This window comes from Aedes albopictus, chromosome 2 (assembly GCF_035046485.1).
Source record: "Aedes albopictus strain Foshan chromosome 2, AalbF5, whole genome shotgun sequence".
In the NCBI taxonomy this organism is placed as follows: Eukaryota; Metazoa; Arthropoda; class Insecta; order Diptera; family Culicidae; genus Aedes; species Aedes albopictus.
The window spans coordinates 408,382,483-408,408,131 of NC_085137.1; the positions used below are offsets into that span (position 1 = coordinate 408,382,483).

The 25,649-nt window shown below is 42.4% G+C and overlaps 2 protein-coding genes and 1 long non-coding RNA gene across 6 annotated transcripts; all 3 read right to left on the reverse strand.

Annotated features, from left to right (window-relative positions):
- Positions 1 to 1,760: 1,760 nt before the first annotated feature.
- On the reverse strand, positions 1,761 to 25,580 carry LOC109408761 (uncharacterized). Its single transcript, XR_009997967.1, has 3 exons — positions 25,414 to 25,580; positions 24,267 to 25,342; positions 1,761 to 1,901 (listed from the first exon to the last, which is right to left on the reverse strand). It is a non-coding gene; the product is annotated as an uncharacterized LOC109408761 (long non-coding RNA).
- LOC109415089 (uncharacterized) lies at positions 13,291 to 19,628 on the reverse strand. Of its 3 annotated transcripts, XM_029876554.2 has the most exons (4): positions 14,255 to 19,628; positions 14,125 to 14,198; positions 13,981 to 14,068; positions 13,291 to 13,919 (listed from the first exon to the last, which is right to left on the reverse strand). In XM_029876554.2, the coding sequence occupies exon 1, from the start codon at positions 19,626 to 19,628 to the stop codon at positions 16,584 to 16,586; it is 3,045 nt and encodes a 1,014-aa protein (XP_029732414.2). In that variant the 3' UTR covers positions 13,291 to 13,919; positions 13,981 to 14,068; positions 14,125 to 14,198; positions 14,255 to 16,583. The 3 variants fall into 3 exon arrangements, with proteins under 3 accessions (XP_029732414.2, XP_062709380.1, XP_062709379.1); XM_062853396.1 differs by having other exon boundaries at positions 13,291 to 14,068; XM_062853395.1 differs by having other exon boundaries at positions 13,291 to 14,198.
- On the reverse strand, positions 19,671 to 24,163 carry LOC115268502 (uncharacterized). Of its 2 annotated transcripts, XM_029876551.2 has the most exons (4): positions 22,689 to 24,163; positions 22,559 to 22,632; positions 22,415 to 22,502; positions 19,671 to 22,353 (listed from the first exon to the last, which is right to left on the reverse strand). In XM_029876551.2, the coding sequence occupies exon 4, from the start codon at positions 21,593 to 21,595 to the stop codon at positions 19,688 to 19,690; it is 1,908 nt and encodes a 635-aa protein (XP_029732411.2). In that variant the 5' UTR covers positions 21,596 to 22,353; positions 22,415 to 22,502; positions 22,559 to 22,632; positions 22,689 to 24,163; the 3' UTR covers positions 19,671 to 19,687. The 2 variants fall into 2 exon arrangements, with proteins under 2 accessions (XP_029732411.2, XP_062709381.1); XM_062853397.1 differs by having other exon boundaries at positions 19,671 to 22,502; positions 22,559 to 24,163.
- Positions 25,581 to 25,649: the final 69 nt, after the last annotated feature.

Here is a 25,649-nt window from a genome sequence, read left to right on the forward strand (position 1 = left end):
TTTACTTGCAAACTGCTGACAAAAGTGAGAAACACTTAACAGATAGAATGCGGCTGTTGTACCAAAATAACTGTTATAAACATACACGCAGTACCTATTTCTCAATATCCATTAAAAGCACTATTCTGCCGCCTATTCTGTACAACAGAAAAAAAACACGCAAACAGCATTCTACAGGACCACAGGCCTCACAGCAGCAATTCAGCTATCCTTCGCGATGTAGTGCTCAAATCCAAAACGTTTTCATCAGCAGGCGATGTCATCAAACGAAGAAGTGGTCCACAAAAAACAACACGGCAAATGAATGCACCGGCAAATGGAGACAACAGCTGCAAAACAATGCACTTTTATAAGCTGGAACGACTGATTATCTCACTGGGCCATGGCGGATCAGACAAAAAATGCACTTTGTTTTCCCTTGTTTACTATGACGATACAGACAACGATTAGTCCGGCATTCGTCACCACACACAAACGGGAAAAAAATACAATGGAGTGCCGCGCTTCCACAGTTGATTTTGGCGGTGCTCATTTGAGTTGCTCAAAATTCTCATGAGAAAAGCACTCAAAACACGTTGCCGATGATTATCAAACATGCAAAGCTCACATTGCGATCGGCGACGTCGTGCAGAAAATTATCTCAGCCTCGGTACTCTTGTTCACCATATAGGACAATGGGAGCAAAAATGGCAAAATGCATAACAAGGATGGCTGGATGAAAAGACTTGAGCGATTCAAAATGGTCTTGCGATCTTCATAAAAGTAGTGTAAAATGCATGATATTTAACCACTCACAAAACATAGATGCATAAAAAAATTACGCCAGGAAAAACATGATTCAATTAAGAAATCCTCTGACCGATACATAACACAACAAAACGTTCATGGAATATCACACACAAAAATGCCTGTTACGTGAGAATGTAGTTGCGAACCTCTGTGCATTGTCGGAGTTGACTGTTTGTATATGTGTATTGTTTTATACTTTGTGTTCTCCGTCATTCTCGTTCTGTCAAACGAGTCACACAACAGAGTCAGTGAAAATGAGACAGAATGGGCGCGTATGAATCGTGAAGATTTATATGTGGAGAAATCACCGTAGTTGTAAGTTGTTTTGTATGTTTTTATGTTTGAATCTACTAATAAAGTATACTTTTAGCTTTGTAGCATGTGGCAAATAGCATAACCAAGTGTTTTATTTGCCCTGCTAAAAGAGCGGTGCACTCATGATGTCCCATTTTCAACAATGCCACTGTGCAAGGTATGAACTGCCGTATTCTGATGTTTAACACAGCACAAAACTTTAAAATGCATGGCAAAAAAAATCACACTACAATAAAATGTTCACATAAATCCACGCTCAAACTATCCAACAGTTCTGGTAGCTTAAGCTACATTTTGTGTTTTAAAAGATTGTTTAGGAAACTTAAAAAAAATGTACACCAAACGAAGCACAAAAAAATGATTTACGAAAAATCACAAAACAATGCACGCTTTCAAACGAACAAAAAAAAAACATTAAAAATAACTAGCGGTGGCCAAATTATCATCTTGATAATAAGTTTAATCCTCGTACGCCACTGTTATATCCTGTAAAATAGGATATTTGGGACGTTCTTTGGACAAGAGTAAATTGAACCGTTTATGTCCATGGTCTACAAACAACTAACTTTATTGTCTTTATTCTTTACATCGGTTAGTACTCAATGAGTACCCAGCTTGAAAGCAGGGTTTCGATACCTGCTGATACAACAATTCCCACCTTTCAACGTTAAGTCTGGCGTGTCCTGGAGCAACTGTGGGACGTGTGCAACACTCGATTGATGTAGCGCTGCAGATCCTGGACCTCCAGAACGGAGGTGAGGATGTTGTATCGCCGGAGCAGACCGCTTCCTGCACCCCTGTGGAATAGAGGAAAGAGACATTCATTTATATCTTTCAAAAACATACAACATAAAATAAAGTAGGTATAGGGCACTGCAAGCCGCGGTTGCAAAAAAGATGAACTTTTCTATGTCTTTGACGTTTCGTGGTCTTCAGGAGTTTTATGTGGTATTCTCAGGGAGTTGTTGATGATTCTCTGGGGGTTCTTCCAGGAGCTTCTTCTGAGATTCTTAAAGAGATTCCACCTGTAATTCCTTTAAGAGCTCTTGCCAGGATTCCTACAGGAAGTACTCCCGAGATTCTTACAGAGATTTTTTTAGGGAAAGTAATACCCTTTGAGATTACTTCAGGAACTCCTAGATTCCTTCATCCTCCAGGAATTCCATCCTAGGTTCTTCTAAAAGTTTCTTTTGGAATGTCTTCAGAACTTTTTTTACTTCCAGAAGCTACTGCTAGGAATTCCGGCAATTTTACCCGATATTTCTTTCGGGATTCCTCCAGGAGTTCTCCCGAGGATTGTTCCAGGATATCGTTACGAGATTCCTTCAGAAACTCCTTCCAAAATTCTGCCAGGGATTCCTTTCAGAAATTCTATGCGAGGTTCCTCCCAGAGTTCCTTTTCGCACTTCTTCAGGAATTCTTTATGAGATCTTTCCAGGAATCTTACAAGAACTTCTTTCAGTATTCCTTCACAAATTCTTCGGGATTTTTGTTGGAGTTCCTTCCGGGATTCTTTCAGGTGCTATTTCTGGGAATGCTTCAAGAATTGCTTCTGCGATTCTTGCGGTATTTCCACCGGGGACTTCTTCTGGGATTCCTCCAGGAACTACTTCCAGGATTCTTTCGGGAACTCCTTTCGGGATTTCTTTGGAAGCTCCATCAGGGATTCCTCCGGGAATTGTTACTGGGCTTTTGCCAGGAATAGCTTCTTGAATTTCTTCAGGAACTCTTTCCAGGATTCATCAAGGAACTCTTTTCTAGTTTCCTCCTAGTGTTCCGTTTGGAATTTGTATAGAACCTTCTGAATTCTTCTGGAGGTTCATTCATTGGCGTAGCTAGGATTTTTTCTAGAGGGGGGCCAGGGAGGGGGGGGGCTGACTTGAGATGACTTTTAAGCGACATGGGCACCCGATATGTAAATATGCAAACCGGCATCGCAGTTTTGAGGAATCAAAATAACTGTTTTAGATTTATTGCTTGTTTCGTAAACTCCAGGAATCCCAGGTTTCCTAATTCCTCCAGGAAATTTTCCATAGCTCGCTGCAGTGATTCCATCATAAATTACTCCAGAGATTCCATCAAGAATTCATCTAAGGATTTCACCAGACATTTCCTCGGGGATTTGTCCTGGGATATCTTTTGAGGCTCCACCAGTTATTGTTTCAGCGCGTTTTTTCGAGGTTTCCTTCAGGCTTCAGGAATTTCTCCAGAGATCTTCTTATGTATTTCTCCATGTACTCCTTCCAGAATTTCGCTAGATATTGCTCCAAAAATTCCATCTAGAATTATTCGAAGTATTTCTGCAGGAATGTTTTCCAGAAATTCTTTCAGAAAATTTTACTAGAGATAATTCAAAAATTAATCATGAAATTGCTTCAAAATGTTGTACAAAAAATTATTTAGCAGTCCATCCAAGTATTCCTTCAATAATTCGTCCAGAAACTACTGCAGACACGGATTTCTTAATATTTTTGTGGTTTTATCGAGGGATCTATACAGAAATTCTCACAGGAATTCGTTAAGAATGCTCTCCTGAGATTCCCTGAGGATGTGCTTCAGGGATTCTTCATGGGGTTCCTTCAAATATTCCTTCAGGGATTCACCCTGGAATTTCTTCTGTAATTCTTTCAGGAGCAATTTCAGTGATTATTTTAAAAATACTTCGAAGAATTCTTCTTGGCATGCCTGCAGGAAATCCTCCTAGAATAAATGAAACATCTCGAGGAATTAATCCAAGGCTTCCTCCAGGAGCAGATTTCCTTAGGAATTTCTCTTGGGTTGCTTCCGAAATTCCTTCTGGGGTTTCTTCAAAAACTCCTCCAGGAAGTCTTTCAGGAACTGCTACGGGGATTCCTCCAAGAGTCCATCTATGAACTCTATTTAGAAATACTTCAGGATTTCCTCAGGAATGTCAGCGATTTCATTAATACCTCCTGGGATTTCTTCAGAAACTCCTCCTGTAATTCTCCTGAATTGCTTCTTGGATTTCTTCAGGAATTTTTCCTGTGATTCCTCTTGGAATTCCTCATGGGATTCCTCCAGAAATTTCTTCAGGAATTATTCCAGGATTTCTCTGGAAATTTCTGCAGGAGTTCCTCTAAAAATTCCAACAGATTTTCGTCCAGGAATAGCTCTAGAGATTCCTCCAGTTTGAGATTCCTCGAGGGATTTCTCCCGGAATTCCTTCAGAGATTCCTCCTGAAAGTGCTCCAGGGATTTTCCAAGGAAATCCTCCAAGACTTCCTCCAAGGATTTTCTCTAGGGATTCCTCCAGTAATTCCTGATGGAATTTATGCAAGGATTCCTGCAGGAATTGCTCAAGAGATTTCTCAGGGAATTTCTCTGCAGATTAATCCAGGAATTTCTACAGTCTTCAGGAATTTTTCCAGGCGTTCCTCCGGGCATTCCTTCAGGAACTCCTTTAGGAATACCTCCATGCATTCCTCCAAAAGTACCTCCAGAGATTTTTATAGGGATTCCTTCAGGCATTCCTCTAGGCTTTCATTCAAGTACTCCTCCAGGAATACCTTCAAGAATTCCACCAGGAATTCTTTCGAAAATTCCTCCAAGAATTACTTCGGAAATTCTTCCAGAAATTCCTTTACAAACTCCTCCAGGAAAACCTTCAGAAATTACTTCGACAATTTCTCCAGGATATCCTTTAGGATTCCTCCATATCCAGGAAGTATTCTAGATATTCTTCCAGGAGTTCTTATTGAAGTTCCTCCAAGAGTAACTCCAGGTATTCCTCCAGGGACTCTTCCAGGAATTCCACTAAGAATTTCTCCCGGAACTACCACAGTAATTTCTTCAGTAATTCCTTCAGGAATTTTCCAGGGATTCCTCCAGGAATGAGGGATTTCTCCTCTAGGAATTCCTCCAGGAATCTCCCCTAGATTTTTTTTAATTTTTTATTTCTGTGTATTTTAACTTATTTTAACTGTTATTTTAACTTTAAATTCCTTTGGGAATTCCTCTAGGAATTTCTCTGGGAATATCTTCAGAAATTTCTCCAAGAGTTCCTCTAAATATACCTCATTCACGGATTTCTCCAGGTATAGTTCCACAGAATTTTCCAAAGAATTCCTTTATGGATTTCTCCAGGAATTCCTCCTGGGATTCCGCCAGAAATTTGTCTAGAAGTTCCTTCAGGCATTCCTCCTGAGGTTCCTTCAGAAATTGTTTCAAAGAATCCTCCTGGGATTTTCCAAAAATTCCTCCAGAGAATCTCCAAGATTTTCTCCAGAAATTGCTCCAAGGATTCCTCCAGTAATTCCTCAAGGGGTTTTTTTCAGAAATTTCTCCTGGAATTCTTCCCACAATTCCGCAAGAGAATCTTGCAGGAATTCATCCAAGGATTCCTTCAGGATTTCTTCCAGGGTTTGTTCCAGGTATTACTCTAGGGAGCCCTCCAGGGATTTCTCTAGCAATTCATCTAGGGATTGCTCCGGGATTTTTTTCAGAGGTCCCTCCCATAATTTCTTTAGAGGTTCCACCAGGAATTCATCTAGGAATTCATACAATGATTTCTCCATACATTCGTCCATGAATTTCTGCGATGCCTCCAAGTAGTCCTTCATTTATTCCTTCAGAAATTCCTCCAGGGATTCCTCCAAACATTCCTCTAGCAATTTCTCCAGGAATTCCTCAAGATATACTTTCAGAAATCCTTCCAACCAACAATTTCTCCATGGATTCCGGCAGGAATTTATCCAGAAGATCCTTCAGGAATTGCTTTAGAGGTTTCTCCAGGAATTCCTCTAGGGATTTCTCCAAGATTCCTCAAGAGAATTAATCAGAAATTTCTCCAGGGATTCCTCCCATAATTGCTCTAAGGATTCCTCCAGGAATTAATCCAGGGATTGTTCCAGGTATCCTTTCAGAAATCCTCTAGGGATTCCTACAGAGTTTACTCCAGGTATACCTGCAGGATTTCTTCCAGGGATCGCTCCAGGAGCTCTTTCAGGGATTGCGCCAGGAATTCCTGTAATGATTCCTCCAGAAATTTCCTCCGGGAATTTCTCTAGAAAATGCACCACAAATCCCCCTAGGAATTCCTTCTTAAATTCCTCCAGACATTTATTTTTGAATACATTTCATAGCTATTGGTCCAGGAGGATTTTCCAAAAATTTCATAATTTTAGAGTTTTCCGGAAATACCTCCAAAATTTTTTCAGGAGATTCTCCAGGGAATCCCTTCAGAAAATCTTATACAGACATCGAGGGTTTCCTCCAAGGTTTCCACCACTGATAGTTTCAAGGCTTTAACATTTTTATAAGATTATGTTCTGGGATGAGTATATATGCAGTATAGGAGTATATAAAACTGTCTTAAGTGAAATTCCTGCAAGGATGTACTCGAAACGGTACAACTGAAAGTTTATTCTTAGAGAAATAGAGATCCAGGTGGAATATCCTGCTAATAAGCATAGACAAAATTAATGAAAGAACTCGAGCAAGTCATGGAAGACATTAAAGCCTGTATTTACAATAATCGGCACACAGAAGTACGGCTGTAGCTCTGTAATGAATCGGTAAAATTGGCCAAATAATTAACTGGGAACTCTTTGTTGTATGTTTATTATTTGTGCCAAATTTCATAAAGATCGATGCATTACTTTTAACTGTGGATGAAAAACAAACAGACGTGGTTTTAAGCATTTTGTACAATCATAACCAATTTTCATTCGCATAGTAAATGGTTCTTTTACGCAACACTTCAAAGTTCTGGGATGGTAATTATGAAATTTTGTTAACATTTACGATACTCATAGAGACACTTTCTTGCAAAATTTCATCAACTTTTATCAATTGGTTTGGAAGCTATTGGTGTGAATAGGGGTGAGTGTTAGTGAAAATTTTTCGTATTTTTTATGTGCGGTGTTTGCTTTTTAATAACTTTTGAATTTCTCTGCCAATTTTCATGAAATTTTCTCGAAAGGTAGTTGATTATGTGCATATTATGTCTGCAAAATTTGATGATTATTGGCAGAGCCGTAGCGTGGTCCCACGGCGCCCTTGGCAAGCATCCAGATTGGCGCCCCACGACAATTAGACATTATTATTTTGCTATTATTATTCAAAGTTATGTGTACGTTTTCGAAGTTTTCAAAGAGTACGAACAGATTTTGCATTTCAAGAATCATACTTAGACCAGCACAATAGTTAAAAATGACATTTCAAATTCTTTAAATGTATGATAAAAAAAAGGAAATCTTAGTTTTTTTATTTTATTTTTAAAAATACTGAATTGAATTTCAGGAGCATTCAGAAATCCTCAAACGTTTTTACTATTTTTTGGCTATAGCTTCAACTGGTTTTACCAGAATTTCCTAATAACTTCACCACAAGTTTCTTCTGAAGTTCAATCAAAATATTTCTTAGAAAATTTTCAGAAATCATTAGACAAAAATGGATATGAAGTAATACCAGGAGAAATTCCTGAAAGATGAGTTTTTGTTGAAATCTCTGGAAGAATTTTTGCTGGATTCATTGAATGAAATTATGAAAGAGATTGCGGAGGAATTCCTGCATTTATCCGCATGAATAAATGATTAAAATTTTCAACAAATTTAAGTAAGCATTCTAAATGGAATTTAAGGAGTATTTTTTTGCAGGAATTCATGGAGCAATTCGTACAGAAATGCCTGATATGCTAATGCCCGTAATAGTTTGTAGAGGACCATTAGAAGAGTTAAAAAAACTTGGCAGAATATTTGAAGGAATCTCTGAAAAAGTTTCTTAAGGAATTTTTGGAGGAATTTCTGAAGAAATCTATGAATGACATTCAGAAGAAATCTTTGGAGAAATTTTGGATGAAGTCAATTGCAGATTTTCTAACGGAAAACCTGTAGAAATTTCAGAATTATTCCAAATTTATAATTTTATGGAGGAATTTATGAAGACATTCATGAAAAGTTTTCTAGTGAAATTCTAGCAGAAATTTATGGATCAATCCCTAGTAAGCATGATACAGTTTCATATAAGATTTTATTTCAAAAATTCCTAGAAGAATTTCTGAAATAATTCATTCTCAGAGGGACTTCTGAAGGAATCCCTGAAGTGATTTCTAATGGCATCTCTACAGAATTTTTCATAGGAATCCATGGAGGAATTACTAAAGAAATCTATTGAAGGGTTATTTAGTAATCCTTATACACATTTTTTGCAGGAATCCATTGAAGGAAATTATTAAATATCCATGTATAAATGTCGAGAGGAATCCTTTGACTGATTCCTGAATAAATCCCTAGATAACTTCCTGAAAACCTCCCTGAAGGCATTTCTAAAGGGATTCTTCGAGAATTTTTAGTAAGAATCTCCAGAAGAATTCTTTATTTGCTTTTTTTTTAAATAATTTTTAATATAAGATTTTGAGAGAATTTCTGGAGAAATTCTTTGAAATGTTATTAAAGAAATTTCTTGAGAAAATTCTGAAACAGTTTTTGAAAGATTTGCTTAAAGAAGCCCAGCAAAAAATCCGAAGAAATACCTGGTGAAATTTATGAAGAAATTCCCGAAATATTTTATTTGTTTGAAGGGAATGAACAGCGTCGTCTGAATATTTTTCATTTAAAATACTTGTTAAAAACACTCTAAAATATGTCAATAAATAAGTTTCCAGTAATTTTCAGAGAAAAACTTTCACTAGAATTTTGAAAACTTATTGATTTTGCTTGCTCGTTAAAAAACAACTAAAATAACTTCCAAAGTAAAAAAAAAACAAGCTTAATTCCCAGGTAACATCATGATAAATAATCTAGCGAACGAATTTTTGAGAATAACGTAATGTAAAAAACACTCGATCAATCTTAGATATTTTGAAGTCTTGGTAACATACAAGAAAACAATAGCAGGCCCCCTCTACGCAAATAGGTTCATTCTGGAATTCATTCAGATGTTTCTAATGGAAATTCTTCAGGAGTTTATTAGGGAGTATTTTGAAAAACTCTTCCTGCAGTTTTTGTTTATAGAATTCCTCATGAAGTTCCTACAGGGTTTTCCTGAGAAAATACTCCAGCAAAGAGTTTCTGAGATGGAACTTGTTACGAATCTCAGAAGAAATTCATGGAAGAAGCCCAGAGGGAACTTCTGAAGAAATTCAAAATAAATCCCCGGTAGAATTCATCAGAAAGTCCGTGGGAGCCCCTCAAGAGTTTGGTTGACACATTTGTGGAGAAACGCGAAAGATTCCTGGGATTCCTGTGGAATCCCATATGCACCTCCTGGAGGAGTGCCACCGTGCCGTCATCAAGTCATAAATCAGCTGGCAAAATTCTTTTAATGGGTAGTACGCAGATCACTAGAAATTGCTTGCTCTATCTCGATGCGTGAAAATTTCAGGCAAGGAATCGCTCAAGAAATGAACAAGCGTTTGATTTTTCTTAACAGTTCGGACTTCCGAACCTCAAATTGAATGAATGGAGAAAGGATTTCAAAAGAACTTGTTCCTCAGTGCCAAAGAAACCCACAAAACAATTCCCAAAGCTTTTTTTTATATCGAACTCCTGGAGATTCAGGAAAGCGAATCTACAGGAATACCAAAAGGAATACATGGAGAAATCATAGAAGGAATTCCTAATGTAAACCCATTAATCTTGGAAGAAATTCCGGGGAAACTTGAGGAGTACTGGAGGCTATAATAATTATAAGCTCGAAAAGAATGATAAAAAAAAGGATCGGAGAAATTTGTGAATTTGGTAGGAGTCCTTGATAAAATAATTAAAGCAATGTCTGAAGACATCCTCGGGTTAACTTCCTTAGATTTCTCGGAGGAACTTCTGGAGGATTCCTAAAATAAACAAACGCATTTTTGAATTTGAATTTATATTTACAATTATTTAAGAGGATTTTTTCGAGAAATATTTAGAGTAAATTCGGAAGAAGAATCTTCAGAAAATACTTCAAATTTTTGAAAGACTTATCGGAGAAATGTCTAGAACAATGTTTGGAATAATACTTGAAGGAATCCATGACAAAATCATCGCAAGAATTTCTGGAGTAGCCTTCAGAAAAACTGTAAAAATATATCTTATAAAATACTTATATGACCATATGGCCGAAAAAATCTTCGGAAAAAAATCTGGAGGATTGCTGAAAAAGCTTTTTAAGGAATATCCACAGGATTTTTTGAATGAACTTCTCGAAGAAATTTTGATTGAAAAACTTTGAAAAAATCCTGGTCGATCCTTTGATAAAGTTCTGGGCATTCTTCGGAAGATCGTTAAAAGTAGTCCTGGAAGTAGTATTTGAAAAAAAAATCCCTAGACATTTGGTGGGATTCTTGGAGGAATTTGTAGGAAGTTTTATAGAACCCTTGACATAAAAAAGGGAGGAATCCTTGGAGGATTTTCTTGAGTAATCCTTGTAGTATCTTTGGAAAAAATGCGATCCTTGGAGAAATCTAGAAGGAATTCCTGATGAAATACCATAATAATACCTGCCGTACTAAAAGCCATTACTGGAAGAAAAATAAGAAGACAATCTTGTAGGAATTCCAGAAATAATTTTTGAAGGTATCCCTGTAGAAGTTGCTGGAGGTATCGTAGACAGGTTTGCTTGGAGGAATATCAAAAGAAATTTCTTGAAAAGTCTAAGAAGCAGGGGCGTACAATTTCGTTTCAATGATACACTTTCATGCAACATTTGAATGAGTCACTTCAAGTGTTTCATACATTTTTCTAATGACTCGGTCGTTAAAAAAAACTTTTCCACTCATCGTAGCACTCGGCAGTCTCCCACCCGGTCGCATTGCTTGTGCTTCACCCGTCAGAGCATTAGTGTCTCACTGGTGCGCGCTAGTCTCTCAATGGTAACGGGCGCCGGTTAATTGGATTTAAGTGGTCGAATTTGTTATCCTCTTTCATAAAACATAATTATCATTCTATTGGCGTGCACCACTATTTAAAAATGTGGTTTAAATAGTGTTTTTAGCATGTTGAAGTATTTCAATGACTCATAAATGAAACGAAAATCCAAGTGTATCATCCCATGTTTCATACACACTTGTTTCTGTAGCAGCAACGAACGAGTGTGTTGCTGGGTGAGAGATGAAGCATCACAGCAGTCCTTTCGCATGGGAAACGATTTGCTACAGTCGTCGTACGTCATGTTTTCCTTTCGAAATTGCACGACCCTGCTAAGAAGCATTTTTGGTCGCATCTCAAATCGATACCCTAAGTAAACAACAAGAAAAAAAATCTAGAAGAAGATGAAATTTCTGGAAGAATAGTAGAAGGAATTCTTGAAAAAATTCCAGAAGGAATTCCTGGAGAAATCTCAGAGGAAAAAACCTTTTTTCTTTTTTTTTTACCTTTTCATAGGTAACTAGCCAGTCGCTGAATAGCGCTGAAACCTCTGAACTAGATCTTGGATAGGAAAGAACATAATCCTTCTGAAGCAGTTTACCAGACGTGCACGGATGGCATGGCATCCAAGAAGACACTGTTGCAAACTGACACGGAAGGTTACCGTAGAAAGTGCGAATATTTGTTTTTGTAGTAAGGTCTATGTAATTATTCAGGTTATCGTAAATTCATGAGTTTGATCAATTTGATAAATTTACGAGAACCTAACTGATTACATAGACCTTCTGTAATTACAGATTACAGAATTACAGAAGGTCTATGTAATCAGATAGGTTCTCGTAAATTTATCAAGTTGTTCAGACTCATTGACCTCAACACTAAAACTGATGAACCTTTACACCAAACACGTTTTGCTCCTAGACCCTAGCAATACACGGCGTTTATGAAAAATATTCAAATTCATTCAATTGTCCTATCGGTCTAGAATTAAACCATGCCATTTTCTCCTGTCAACCTAGTCATATACAAGTAACGTTGTTCAGCTAATAACATCCAATCAGTTTTTGTCCATAATGTAACGTTGAACGCATTGACGTAATCAAAATGAAACACCTTCACTTTAATAACGTCAACTGGCGAATTTGGCCAGGGAATCTCAAAAGAAAAAAAAACCTGAAGAAATGTTAGAAAGATTTTTTCATTTTTCATTTTCATTTCATTTTCATTTTGCAGCATTTGGTGGGGCAATGAGAGCGCAAGTCAGTCCAAAGCCGATGATAAGGAGGGGTAATGGCTGAATAGTCTTTGCTGACCACATAAACGCCATGGGATAGGAAAAGGGTATTTTGGTGTGGGATTAGGGTGTTGGTGCAGACTTGACGATATCAATGCTATTCAGATGCAAAATAATTTTAAGGCTCAATAGTGAATCGCATACCTTCCAAAACCAAAAAACAATAATCCACAAAATACCAAGCAAGTCATAGAAAGAAAAAGCGCCCGATTGTTTATTTTGTCAATTATAACAAACGGAAACTTCTACCCTCTCCGACTCGCCAGTCACCCCGGAAAAAATGTCCCTTCAGTTCTGGAAAATATATTATCCCCAATTAAGCCTTTAATCGAATTGTCCGCGTGGTCTTGTAGTACCCCTGCTAGGTAAGAATCAGTCATTGCCATACATATTAAATGCTAGACATGACCCCATGGATAGCATTTGCATATGTAAAAGCTTTGCTGATGTGACTTTCCTATTAGGCAATTCTCTCATCTCATGTTTGTCATCAAAACCTTATCAAGCTTAGAAAATTGAAGTTGATAAACAATACATTACAAGGTTCGAATTCCCATAGAATGAGATCATTCATTCGCACTACAACACCATAGGAGATAATACCACATTGGCTGATTACAGTACAAATGTGAAAAATATCCCTTTTCCCCCTATCCGCAACCCGGAGACGCGCCCTGTTGGATTTCGAAAGCCTCGGAGAATATTACAAACCTTCAATGGCATTCCCATAAACTAACACACATTGCCCATTCAGGGGTCTGACTGGGCCTATTACCCTCCCTCAGTTTGTAATATTCTCTCCAACTTGGAATTATATTTTCCCGGCACATAAATGACTTCGACAAATGTTCGATATACTATGCAGCGTCATGATCAGTATAACAATATCAGATGACTTGGAGATCTGATTCTTACAGAATTGTTTGCCATTGATTATACATTCAGCTATTCTAATCATTACTGCAAAGGCAATCGACCACATGCCTGAAATCAAAGCTTCCTGGAAGATATAATCCAAGCCCAGGGAGAAATGTTAGAAAGATTTTTTAGAGGAATACCACAACGTATTCCTTAAGGCATCTATTGGATCTTTCCACTAACCAAAGCAAAAGGGAGCCAAATTCAATTTGGAAACATTGTATATTTCAACCTTAACTCATTTCACCCATAGGGCATCCACTTTTTCTTCTAAGGTCCCTAGCACTCCTGGTCTTTCACGCATGCGTTTTAACTTAGAAACTTAATCTAATCTTCATCATCTTGGTTTTAGCACATTGATCGTTCTGGCTTACCGCTTAACCGGCTCATACCGTCCTTCACTGATGAACGTCCATGCGTGTTGGCTTGGTACCTCGCTCACCGGTTGTGACCAGTGGATCGCCTCCGCGCACGTGATCCGAATCGACGACTTTCGCTCGTAAGCTAAAATCGACTAGACGTACTTCGCTGTCGAATCCGCCGTGGTGATAGTATGGTGCTTGTCGGCAGAAGCGGTCGGTGATTCCCGATATCGCCTAATGTACGGTCGTTCGTCCAATTATCGGGTCCGGCCGGATAATGCAGCCCACCACTCTCGTCCGTCGCCTCTAGATCCAAACCGAACCGGGTGCTATCGACCCACGATGATTTGACAAGCTGGTGTCTCCTGTCCGCGATCCGAGGAAAGGACTCGTCCAAGTGGGATCCACGTGATAAGCCACGCAACAAAAAAGGCCCTGTCGATATAATGTACGTTCATAAACGTCTTTTGACACTGTTTATTTTCTTTAAACTCACCCTTTGGGGCCTCTCCGGTTGCGCAAGTTGCTCGTTTGCCTCTGGGGGTCCAATCGGATTGCCTCGTGCTTCGGATGGTGATTTGTGCCTGTTGGAAATCGTATGGTTACTTTTCAGTGGTTGGAGTGACTGGTTTTCACTTACGATCGTTCGGTGACGGCAATACGAAGTGCTGCTCGGTTGGTTTTCGCCTTCTGCCACGGCATACGCTCCGAGACCTGCATAAACGTTCGAGTTAACATTGTGGTTATGTTTATCAATCAGCCAAACTTACGATTGCTGTCGGCTATTCCGAGCGCTCCCGGCTGGAATGATTTAGGTAGCCACCGGGGTTTCGCAGGGTCTCAGGCGCTTTTGATCCGTTTTTGCTTTGCCGTTATGGATGGCAACGATTGAACCAGAGTAATGCCCGTCCGTAGCGGGCTTCTTTGTCCAGTTCTCGGCACGGCTACCAGTCCTTTCTGCGAACCGAACTGCAAATGTCGCCTCACCGCTTCGAGCACACCACACCTTCTAACTGCTCGCAGTTTTTCCACCCTCCGGTCGGCGATCACGGCGATGACGGAAGTTTGATTGTCATCCTTTGTCTCGATATAGACGACGAGCGCAGCGATGCAGTGAAATTTGGTGCTCTAGTTTCTTTTCAAGCAATCGATAGTGCTGGGCGCTATTTTATAGCTGTTTTTGATTACACACTTATTTGATTCTGATTATAACTATCCTTAAGCAAATGTTTCCATTCAAAATCAACATCGAACGTTACACAACTTCACTGTGGGGATTGAATTTTTCATGAATCGGTAATGGCGATTCATGAAAAATTCTAAACTTTCACTTCCATTAAGAAGTTTTCTAGAGACTGTACTGATCTGGTTGTTTAGTTTTCACAGACATACTAAACGGCACAAAATCCAAACTAAATAGCGAAAGTCTCACCACTTGCCAGAGCGGGAATGCTAAATCCAAAACTCATATTGTTCTGCGAACGACAGCGAGTCCTGTCAGACAAATTGATCAGACGCCAACGAAGTCTTGGCAAATGGTCTCTAGAGAAGTTCTTGTCCATCATCTCTATGCTAGCTGTCCCACAGCGAGACATTCAAACAGATTATCTCTAGTTGTAACTAAACTAGAGAAATCTTACAAATAACATAGAGGAATACAATTATTTGGCTAAATTATTTAAGGCTTGGACATCGTCGGTGGTTTGATTCCTTTTACTGCCTGTTTTCGTGCCTTGTGGCCTAGTCGCTAAGTCAAGTGCATAGCTTGAGTAGTTAGTTCGGGAAAGAGCGCATTTGCTCGCTCTCGATTTGCATGGGTCCAGGAATAGGGTTTACAATTCCATGTTGCCTTGGAATATCCGCGCCCATGGTCGCGTTGCTTTTGGGTAAAACCCGGGATGATATGCCATGCAAACGCCCGAACACTACGAGGTGCCAAGAAGACCTTTATTTGACAGATTTATAGGATTACGTAACACTCTGGACCTGATCGATTATTGCTGTTGCAGCTACCGCCAGTACACCATCCAGGGCTTGTGACTTCGATGCTTCCTTCTTGAGTGTTTCTCGAGGGCTGAACTCCTTGTAACTGGTGTTGTTCATAGCTGATTGAGTGGTTTCGCCTCTTCGCATGCTGGTCTTTGGAGCCTCCCTACTCGCCATCGGTTTTCGGGGTCCCAATCTCCCGTGCCCTCTGCAGGCTTCTGCTACGTCTCCTTGCCGCTTCGCATGCTGGTCTTTGGAGTCTCCCTACTCACTATAGCTTTCAGGGTCCCAATCTCCCGCGCCTTCTGCAGGCTTCTGCTCCATCTCCTTGCTGCTTTGCATGCTGGTCTTTGGAGCCTCCCTACTCGCCATCGGTTTTCGGGGTCCCAATCTCCCGTGCCCTCTGCAGGCTTCTGCTCCATGTCCTTGTCGCTTTGCATGCTGGTATTTGGAGCCTCCCTACTCGCCATCGGTTTTCGGGGTCCCAATCTCCCGCGCCCTCTGCAGGCTTCTGCTACGTCTCCTTGCCGCTTCGCATGCTGGTCTTTGGAGCCTCCCTACTCACTATAAGCTTTCAGGGTCCCAATCTCCCGTGCCTTCCGTAGGCTTCTGTTTGTCGTCGTGCTCCACTACTCCCAACATCTCCAGATGATACCTCGCTGCGCCTGGTAGTGGCCGTAAACATCAACTCCGCGCCGAACCGATTGTTGGTCGTCGACCCCGGGTCTCCGTTCCTCCTACCCAAGACACTATCTGGAACATTGGTGAGCTCCCTGCATCCCGTTGCCAGAACTGCAAGGTGCAATTTCTCTCGTTTTGCGAACGGCGAGCGGTCCACTTCCTGGCGCGACGGAAGCGTGCGATGACCGCAATGATGTTTTCTGACTCTTGTGACCGCAATGCGTGTGTTCTTCTCTTCGTGATGAAGGTCGTAGTCTGCAACAAGGCTGCTTACATAGCTGATTAAACTGTCGAGGTGGAGAGGTAGTCATATAGAAGTTTTTGCTCATCACACCTGACCTGACTGCCGTTTTCCCGCTAGGCACGGATTTCTGGAGCATAGTGCTCATCGTTGACAGGCTTTGCCTGTGGACATAGCTTTACCACGTTTGCTTAATCTGCCTTGATGTCCTTTGCGTGATAACGGCCTGCCTTGCCATCAGCAACGTCCTCCAGCATATAGATGTTCTTCCCCAGGATCTGTTTCACCATTGCTGGCACGAACTTCGGATCCAGTTTCTTGTTGACGTGATCTGCCTTGGAAGATTGGGTAAACGTGCGTCTCCAAACGATGTCTCCTTTCTTGAAGTCTACCTGCCTTGTCCGCAGATTGTATCGTTGCTTGGTCTTCTCATGGTTCCTCCTTATTCGCTGCAGCACGAACTCTTGGATCCTCTTCACTGTCGATAACCGCATGTCTTGTGCCACCTTTGGATCTTCCGGTGTGTTGAGGTCTTCTTGAGCGTATAAATCTGTGTGTAGCAGTAGATCTCTCCCGAAGTTGGCGAAATGCGGACTGACTCCTGTCACTTGATGCTTAGCGCTGTTGATCGCCGCCGTTATCGCCGCCAGATTATCATCCCATCCAGCATGGTTATCGTCCAGAAGAGCTCGTACGCACGTGATCAGCACCCGGTTAACACGCTCCGCGTTGTTTACCATTGGTGAATAGAACGCTGTCTTCATATGCGTGATCTTATGCCGCGAGAGCAGTGACTTGAAAGCGATCGATTCAAATTGTCTACCGTTATCCGATAGAATGATTCTGGGACGTGAAAATTTTAAAAAGACTTGCTGCTCGAGGAATTCCACCATCTTTCCAGAGTCTGCGCTGCGCATAGGATGAGCAATCACGTACTTTGTTATCCAATCCACCACGACTAGTAGAACCGTGTTGCCGCGTTTTGAGCGTGTCAGAGGACCGACAAAATCTACCGACACTAGTTCCCACGGTATTCTAGCAGGTTTTAGGCTTCCCATGTCCGGCATCATGGTAGTATTTGGAGCTTTGCTTGCTTTGCATACGCCGCAGCTTCTAACGTACTGTCCAATGTTTTCTCTCATCTTTGGCCAGTAGAACTGCGACTGAACCCTGTCCAGCGTTTTGTGGAATCCTAGATGTCCTGCGGTAGGCTCGTCGTGGTATCGCTTGATGATCTCTGCACGGTTCTTCATTGCCACTACTCGCTTCCATTTGTGTGTCGTCTCCCCGCCTTCGGTGCACAAACAGTTCTTATAGATGTGGTTTTCAACTAACCTGAAGTCAGGGAAGTCTTCTGCTTGCGTTCTTAATTTGTGCTCCAACGCTTCGTACCACGAATCCTCTGTTTCTTCTGTTGTAAAGCTGGTGGTCGCCACAATCCTCGAGAGCGCATCTGGTACCACATTGACACTTCCTTTACGGTATTTGATTTCCAGGTCAAATGCATTCAATCTGAGGATCCACCTGCTCATGAGTGCGGTTGGGTTCTTCAAGGACAGCAAGTATGATAGTGCTGCATGATCACAGTAGACGACGAACTTCACTCCTTCTATGTAGCCTCTGAATTTTTCAACGGCACGGATCACCGCCAGACACTCTCGCTCGGTTACGGAGTATTTTCGCTCTGAGGACGATAATTTCTGAGAGAAGTAACTTACAGGGTGTTCTTCTCCATCCACTTCCTGCGTTAAGACCGCCCCAATGGCAATGTCGCTGGCGTCGCAAGCTACCGAGAAAGGTTTGTTGTAGTCCGGCATGATCAACACCGGAGCCGAAACTAGAGCTGCTTTGAGGTTGAGTGCTGCTTCCTCTGCCTTCGCCGTCCATCGAAACTTTGCCTTTGTCTTCGTTAACTCGGTTAGCGGTGCTGCGATCCGTGAGAACTCTGCTATGAACCTCCTGTACCAATTGCATAGGCCGAGGAATCGTTGGACTTCTTTCCTGTTCGTAGGTGTTGGATACTTGACTATGCAGGCTATCTTTTCGTCGTCAACTTTCCACCCATTCTCATTCAACACGTAGCCTAGATATTTTATCTCCTCCCTGCAGAATTTTGATTTTTCTGGTGATATGGTGAGATTCGCACGTCGTAGCCGAGCTGCTACCTCTGCCAGCATTTCCAAGTGCTCTTCGAACGTGCGCGAACAGATGATGATGTCATCTAGATAGTGGAAGACTCGTGGTTCCAGATCGGCAAACAGATGCGTCATCAGCCGAGAAAGTGCTTGACTGGCCGTGCAAAGACCAAACGGCACTACTTTAAACTGAAAGTGCCCTCTGGAAGGTACCGTGAACGCAGTCAACGGTCTAGACGCTCCCTCCAGTGGTAGTTGCCAGAAGGCGTCTTTCAAATCTATCGACGAGATATATGCGCATCCTCCAAGGTTGTTGATGATGGCGGAGATCTGCGGTATCGGGTATCCTTCATTCGTCATAATTGAGTTTAAGTGTCGTGCGTCTAGGCAAACCCTGTAATTGCCGTTCTTCTTTTTCACCGCCACCAGTGGGTTGTTCCACGGAGAGAACATTGCCTCCTCTATGACGTCCAGCGCCAGCATTCGATCGATTTCCTTATTGACTTCGTCTAGCACGTACTTAGACATCGGGTAATGCCGTTGCTTCTTGGGTTTAGCCTCGCCGATCTCTATCCGGTGTTCGTAGAGGGTGGTGCGACCTAATACGCCTTCCTTTGCAGTAGGGAAAGTTGCGATGACACGATCCAATGCTCTCTTCTGCTCTGGTGTTAACTCCTTCATTGGTTCTTCCACTGCAGTCTCATCGGTCTCCGGGTGATCCCTGGTCTCTATGTTAACTTCGTTCAACGCGCAGCATACTGGTTTGACACCAAAGGTGTTCCAGAAGTTCATGCCAAGCACAACACATTCTGGTAAGGAAGGAGCCAGAAGTACTGCGATTGTCTGAACCCGGTTGTTGAATGATATCGGGAGATAAACGAAGCTTCTTATGTTATGCGCTGTTCCATCCACTGTTTTGATCTGGCCCCTGGCCTCTCCTTTCCGCAGATTCAGCTCTTCGATTATTTTGATCGCGTTGCCACCAAGCAGGGAACAGCTTGCTCCACTATCCAATAGTCCTCGTAGTTTCTTGCCCAGAACCGATATTTCTGCATGCGGACGCTCGTCATCTTCGGGATTTATAATAATGGTGTTAATCATGGCTGGATTCGGGATTTCTGAGGGATTGTAGAAGGTTTGCGAGGAACTCCTTCCCTCGATTACTGGTTCCCCGCAACTGCGTTTCCCAAGCCTGCTCGACATGTGGGACAGTTGCGCAGAGAATACCCTTTGTGTCCACATCGGTAACAGAACATGACTGCTTGCGGCTTTGGGCAATCCATAAACCTATGCCCGTCTTCATCGCAATTCCAGCAGATCAATCCCCCTCTCCTTTGGTCACCAGGTTGTGGCGCCCGTTCCGGCTGTTCTTGGTCTTGAATCCGTTGATTTCGATGCGGTCGTTCGTCCCTGTCGTATTGCCGTAGCTTCAACGCGTTCACTTGTTCCGTTAACTCCAGGATCCGTTGCTGCCAATCTTCCTTCTCACCTGTGGACTCCGATTCTTGCAATTTCTTGCGGTTGTCGCTAGCGGTGGGTTGTTTACTCGCGGTAGCCTGTGGTTGACAGCTGCAGGATTCAAGTTGGCTGAAGTCCTCCTCCGAGTTCAGTGCATGTACTCGTCCGAATCGGGGGTTTCCACGATTCAAAGGTGTTGGACGGTTCACCGGCGTTGCCAAGTTGGGCTCCAACAAGCTGTTCTGTGGGAAAGGAACTCGTTTCTGTCGGTTCAGCAACATGCGGGTCTCATCGTAGCTACTGCAAACCTCGACCATGTCCTGTAGAGATGCTGGCCTCGCTGCGGTGACAATCGTTGCGTAGTCGGCGTTCATATTTTTCTTCACAATAAAGAATTTTTCCTGCTCGCTCATGGGAGGCTGAACGAAACGAAACAACGCTGATATGTCACGATAATACTTCGCGAAGGATTCGTCCGGTGCTTGAAACCGGAAGATGGCTTCTAATTTTAGGATCTGTTCGTAGCTGCTGGGTAGATACTCTTTACGTATTTCGTTTTTGAAAGCCGCCCACGTCACTAACAGGTTCTGCGACACCGCTCGGCCATACCAATCCAAAGCGTCATCTAGTAACAGATGTTTGATAGACTTTAGCAGGGTATCGTCGGAAAGACCCTCTGATCGCGCAAAGGTTTCCACTCTGTCTAGGAATGTGTTTAACGATGTGGTGTCCTTTTCGCCTTTGAACTTAAATGGCCAGTTATGAACCGCTTTGAGGCCTCTTCCTGTCTCTTGCCTGTCCTGTGCGTGCTGTTCACGCTGAAGCAGTTGTATCAGTAGCTCGTCTCTCAAATGGTCGGTTGTGCTGTCCTGCGCCATCCTCGTTCCAATGGGATGGTATGCCGGTGGAGGTGTGTCTCTTGGTTGTGATGAATTACGGCCCGGCTGAGAAAGGTTTATCGCAACTCCGCGTCCTCTTCCTCTGCCCGACCGAATCGGTGAGCTTGTCGCTCGGATAAAGTCGTTGTGAAGTCCTTCGTTGTTTTGCCTCCTTATAGCGCCCGTTTGCGTGATCGCTGCTGCCGTTCTACTCTGGTTCTGTTCTTCCTGCGGTGAAAGAAGAGTGTTGTGGTGTAGCTGGTATTCCAGTGATCCCGCGCCATCTGCTGGTTGTAACACTTGCGCACTACTATCACTGATTACCGGATCACCAAGTCGATCACTGATGTCTTCTATCAGGAACTTCACTTGCATTGACACCGACGCGTGCATATCGATCAGGTCTAACGGAGGTTTCACGATTGACAGACGATTTCGATAATGTAACATTCGAGATCGGGATTGGATTAGAAAATCCGTGTTACGTTTCTTGAGTGCCGTCTCAATCATTGGAATCAGCAGTCTAACTTGCTGTTCACAACGATGAATGTTAACATCTGGCGGCATGGCATGCTCAGATGACGTATATTTCACGTTTTCGGCAAACTCTTTTTGAATGAGTGCTCTCAACTGCACTCCTTTGATTCTGCGGGTTGCAGAAGCTGGTTGGTTGCATCGGCGCAAAGCCAACTCATAATTGAGTTCCTCATCGCTGAGGTATAAGGGATCCATACTGTCTAAAGGATCTTCAACACAAAAATTTAGCCAAACGGACGAAGAACTAAAATCCCCACAAATAATTTAATATTATTATTTCAAATAATAATATTATGGGCTCGTTTTGGTTGGGCGCCAATATTGGATCTTTCCACTAACCAAAGCAAAAGGGAGCCAAATTCAATTTGGAAACATTGTATATTTCAACCTTAACTCATTTCACCCATAGGGCATCCAGTTTTTCTTCTAAGGTCCCTAGCACTCCTGGTCTTTCACGCATGCGTTTTAACTTAGAAACTTAATCTAATCTTCATCATCTTGGTTTTAGCACATTGATCGTTCTGGCTTACCGCTTAACCGGCTCATACCGTCCTTCACTGATGAACGTCCATGCGTGTTGGCTTGGTACCTCGCTCACCGGTTGTGACCAGTGGATCGCCTCCGCGCACGTGATCCGAATCGACGACTTTCGCTCGTAAGCTAAAATCGACTAGACGTACTTCGCTGTCGAATCCGCCGTGGTGATAGTATGGTGCTTGTCGGCAGAAGCGGTCGGTGATTCCCGATATCGCCTAATGTACGGTCGTTCGTCCAATTATCGGGTCCGGCCGGATAATGCAGCCCACCACTCTCGTCCGTCGCCTCTAGATCCAAACCGAACCGGGTGCTATCGACCCACGATGATTTGACAAGCTGGTGTCTCCTGTCCGCGATCCGAGGAAAGGACTCGTCCAAGTGGGATCCACGTGATAAGCCACGCAACAAAAAAGGCCCTGTCGATATAATGTACGTTCATAAACGTCTTTTGACACTGTTTATTTTCTTTAAACTCACCCTTTGGGGCCTCTCCGGTTGCGCAAGTTGCTCGTTTGCCTCTGGGGGTCCAATCGGATTGCCTCGTGCTTCGGATGGTGATTTGTGCCTGTTGGAAATCGTATGGTTACTTTTCAGTGGTTGGAGTGACTGGTTTTCACTTACGATCGTTCGGTGACGGCAATACGAAGTGCTGCTCGGTTGGTTTTCGCCTTCTGCCACGGCATACGCTCCGAGACCTGCATAAACGTTCGAGTTAACATTGTGGTTATGTTTATCAATCAGCCAAACTTACGATTGCTGTCGGCTATTCCGAGCGCTCCCGGCTGGAATGATTTAGGTAGCCACCGGGGTTTCGCAGGGTCTCAGGCGCTTTTGATCCGTTTTTGCTTTGCCGTTATGGATGGCAACGATTGAACCAGAGTAATGCCCGTCCGTAGCGGGCTTCTTTGTCCAGTTCTCGGCACGGCTACCAGTCCTTTCTGCGAACCGAACTGCAAATGTCGCCTCACCGCTTCGAGCACACCACACCTTCTAACTGCTCGCAGTTTTTCCACCCTCCGGTCGGCGATCACGGCGATGACGGAAGTTTGATTGTCATCCTTTGTCTCGATATAGACGACGAGCGCAGCGATGCAGTGAAATTTGGTGCTCTAGTTTCTTTTCAAGCAATCGATAGTGCTGGGCGCTATTTTATAGCTGTTTTTGATTACACACTTATTTGATTCTGATTATAACTATCCTTAAGCAAATGTTTCCATTCAAAATCAACATCGAACGTTACACATCTCAGATGGAACTCTTGGAAAAATCCTTGAAAAAATCTCAGATAATCAAGAATACCAGAAAAAAATCTAGAGAAATTAGAGAGGGAAATTCTACAGGATAACTAGAAGTAATTCCAGAAGAAATCCCAGAAAGATATCCAAGAGGAACCTCAAGTGGAATTCATCTTCAAGAAGAACCAGAATCAAAATAAATGTATACATAAATAGCAAAAGGAATTCCTAGAAATTCTAGAATCCCATAAAAAATACTGAAGAAATTTTGAAAAAATATCCTGGAGAAACCTCATAAGAAATTCCTTGAGATACCCATCAGTGACACCACGCTCACACTGTGTACCACAAGCGTGCTTTTTTCATGGTGCGTGTACACAGTACACGATGCGACTGCTCCCGGATAAAGGAATTCCCCGAGAAATTTCAGAAGGAACTCGAGGAAAAAAACAGAATGAGTTCCTGGGGGCATCCCAGAAGAAATATACGGAGGAGTTACATAAAGAACTCCTGGAAGTACTCCCGCAGGAATCTCAGAAGTAACTTCTGTAGGAGTCTCAGAAGAAATTTCAAGAGGAATCTTAGAGTAAACATATTAGAAGAGTCCCAGTCCTGGAAAAACTCCAGAATGAATTCCTGGAGAAATGCAAGATGGAACTTCTTGAGGAATCCCAACAATAATTCTTTGAAGAATGCCAGAAATGGTTTCTGCAGTACCAGGGGGAATTTCTTAAAGAATACTATAAAAACCTGATTTAATCCATCTATGATGAACAAAACCCTTCATTTAAACAAAAATTGGGTCTCCAGTTAGCCTAGTGGTTAAGGCTATGGATCGCCAATCCGGAGACGGCGGGTTCGATTCCCGTTCCGGTTGGGAAAATTTTCTCGACTCCCTGGGCATAGTGTATCATTGTACCTACTTGCCTCACGATATACAAATTCATGCAATGGCAGGCAAAGAAAGCCCTTCCAATAATAACTGTGGAAGTGCTCACTAAGTTGAAGTGAGGCAGGCCAGGTCCCAGTGGGGACGTAGAGCCATAAAGAAGAAGAAGATAAACAAAAATTATTGTTAACCATATTTCAGTTACCTTTCAAAATAGGGTATCCTCCGTAGCAGCCATGCTCGGCCTCATTAGTCACGCTTTCGTAGGCCACATTCGTTGTAACTGGTGGCTTGAACTGCCGTCTTCCGCTTCCTGGCCTTGCCACCTCCCGGCGTTTCGTTCTTCAACGCTTTTTGTATGGCACTTTTCTGCCTCTCGTCCGTTGCATCGGAGAATTTTCGATCTTTTGGCCTTTTTGCCCGACTTGCGTCGACCAAAGAAGGATCCTCCAACGGAGAAGATACATTTGCCCGATGGAGCCGCAGCATTGCAGTGGCAATCTTCTTCTCGGAACCATTGCTTCCAAAATTATAGTTGAATGTAAGCTCCTCGCCCTGTAATAGAGGGAAAATGGTTTGAATTTTTAAAGGTTTTCCATATTAGAGAAAAATCCTTCACAACTTTACAATTTCACTTACCACTTTGATGCCCTTGACTACAAATAACCCGACCAACTATGCTTCGCCGGCCTTCCAAAGTATCGCAAGGTTCTCCTTGGAATACTCATCGATTGTCCGCTCGGAATACACCGCAATGAAATAGTAGCTCTCGTCCTTTCGAGCCACTTTTAGCTGTTACCTCCACGCCAGTTCCTTGTTTATCACCTTGCCAATATGCTCGCTCGACAGCTGTCCATGCTGGATGTCTTCTTGGGGCCCGCCGGGCAGCCAACACTGGATACTGTCTCTTCTCGAAACATTGTTACTGACAGCTTACACCAGCTGGAAACAACTTTGGATGGCAATCCACCGGCAGTCGGTTGCACGCACTTTTCTTCCTGAAAGTAAATAGCAATAATGATAGTTAATTTTCGATCAACCGGCTGCAAGTCCCAACTTACCATTTCTTCCTTAGGGCGGCTTCAGCGGGGCTACACTTGCCACAGTCCGAAAGTGGCTTGATTGTGATACCGTCGCCTAGGAACGGAACCTTCGGATTTGCTGGAGTGTTAAATTTGCAGGGGGAAAACCTTCTCGGGTAAAATTCGGAATGGGCACCAGCGATCATCCACTTGCATTCCAATTCCTGCGCTCGTCGGAATAACAATGCACCTTCGCCAACTGTAAATTTGTTCAAAAAGATTATATTAGATATTTTTTATACTTTTAACTTACCAAAATTGCCAAAATACCTATAAAAAGTTACGAAAAGTAGAAAAACGGCAGCCACTTTGAGAAGAAACGAAAACAAATATGGCTGCTTCATCGCGAGACTGCCGTCGATCCGGTCGATGACAGCAGTGTTGCGAGACTTAATATTGCCTGACAAACGAATGCGATATCACATCGATTTTGTGTAATCATACACACGTTTATAAGGGTTCATTCAAATATTACGTAACGCAAAATTTGACAGTTTTAGACCCCC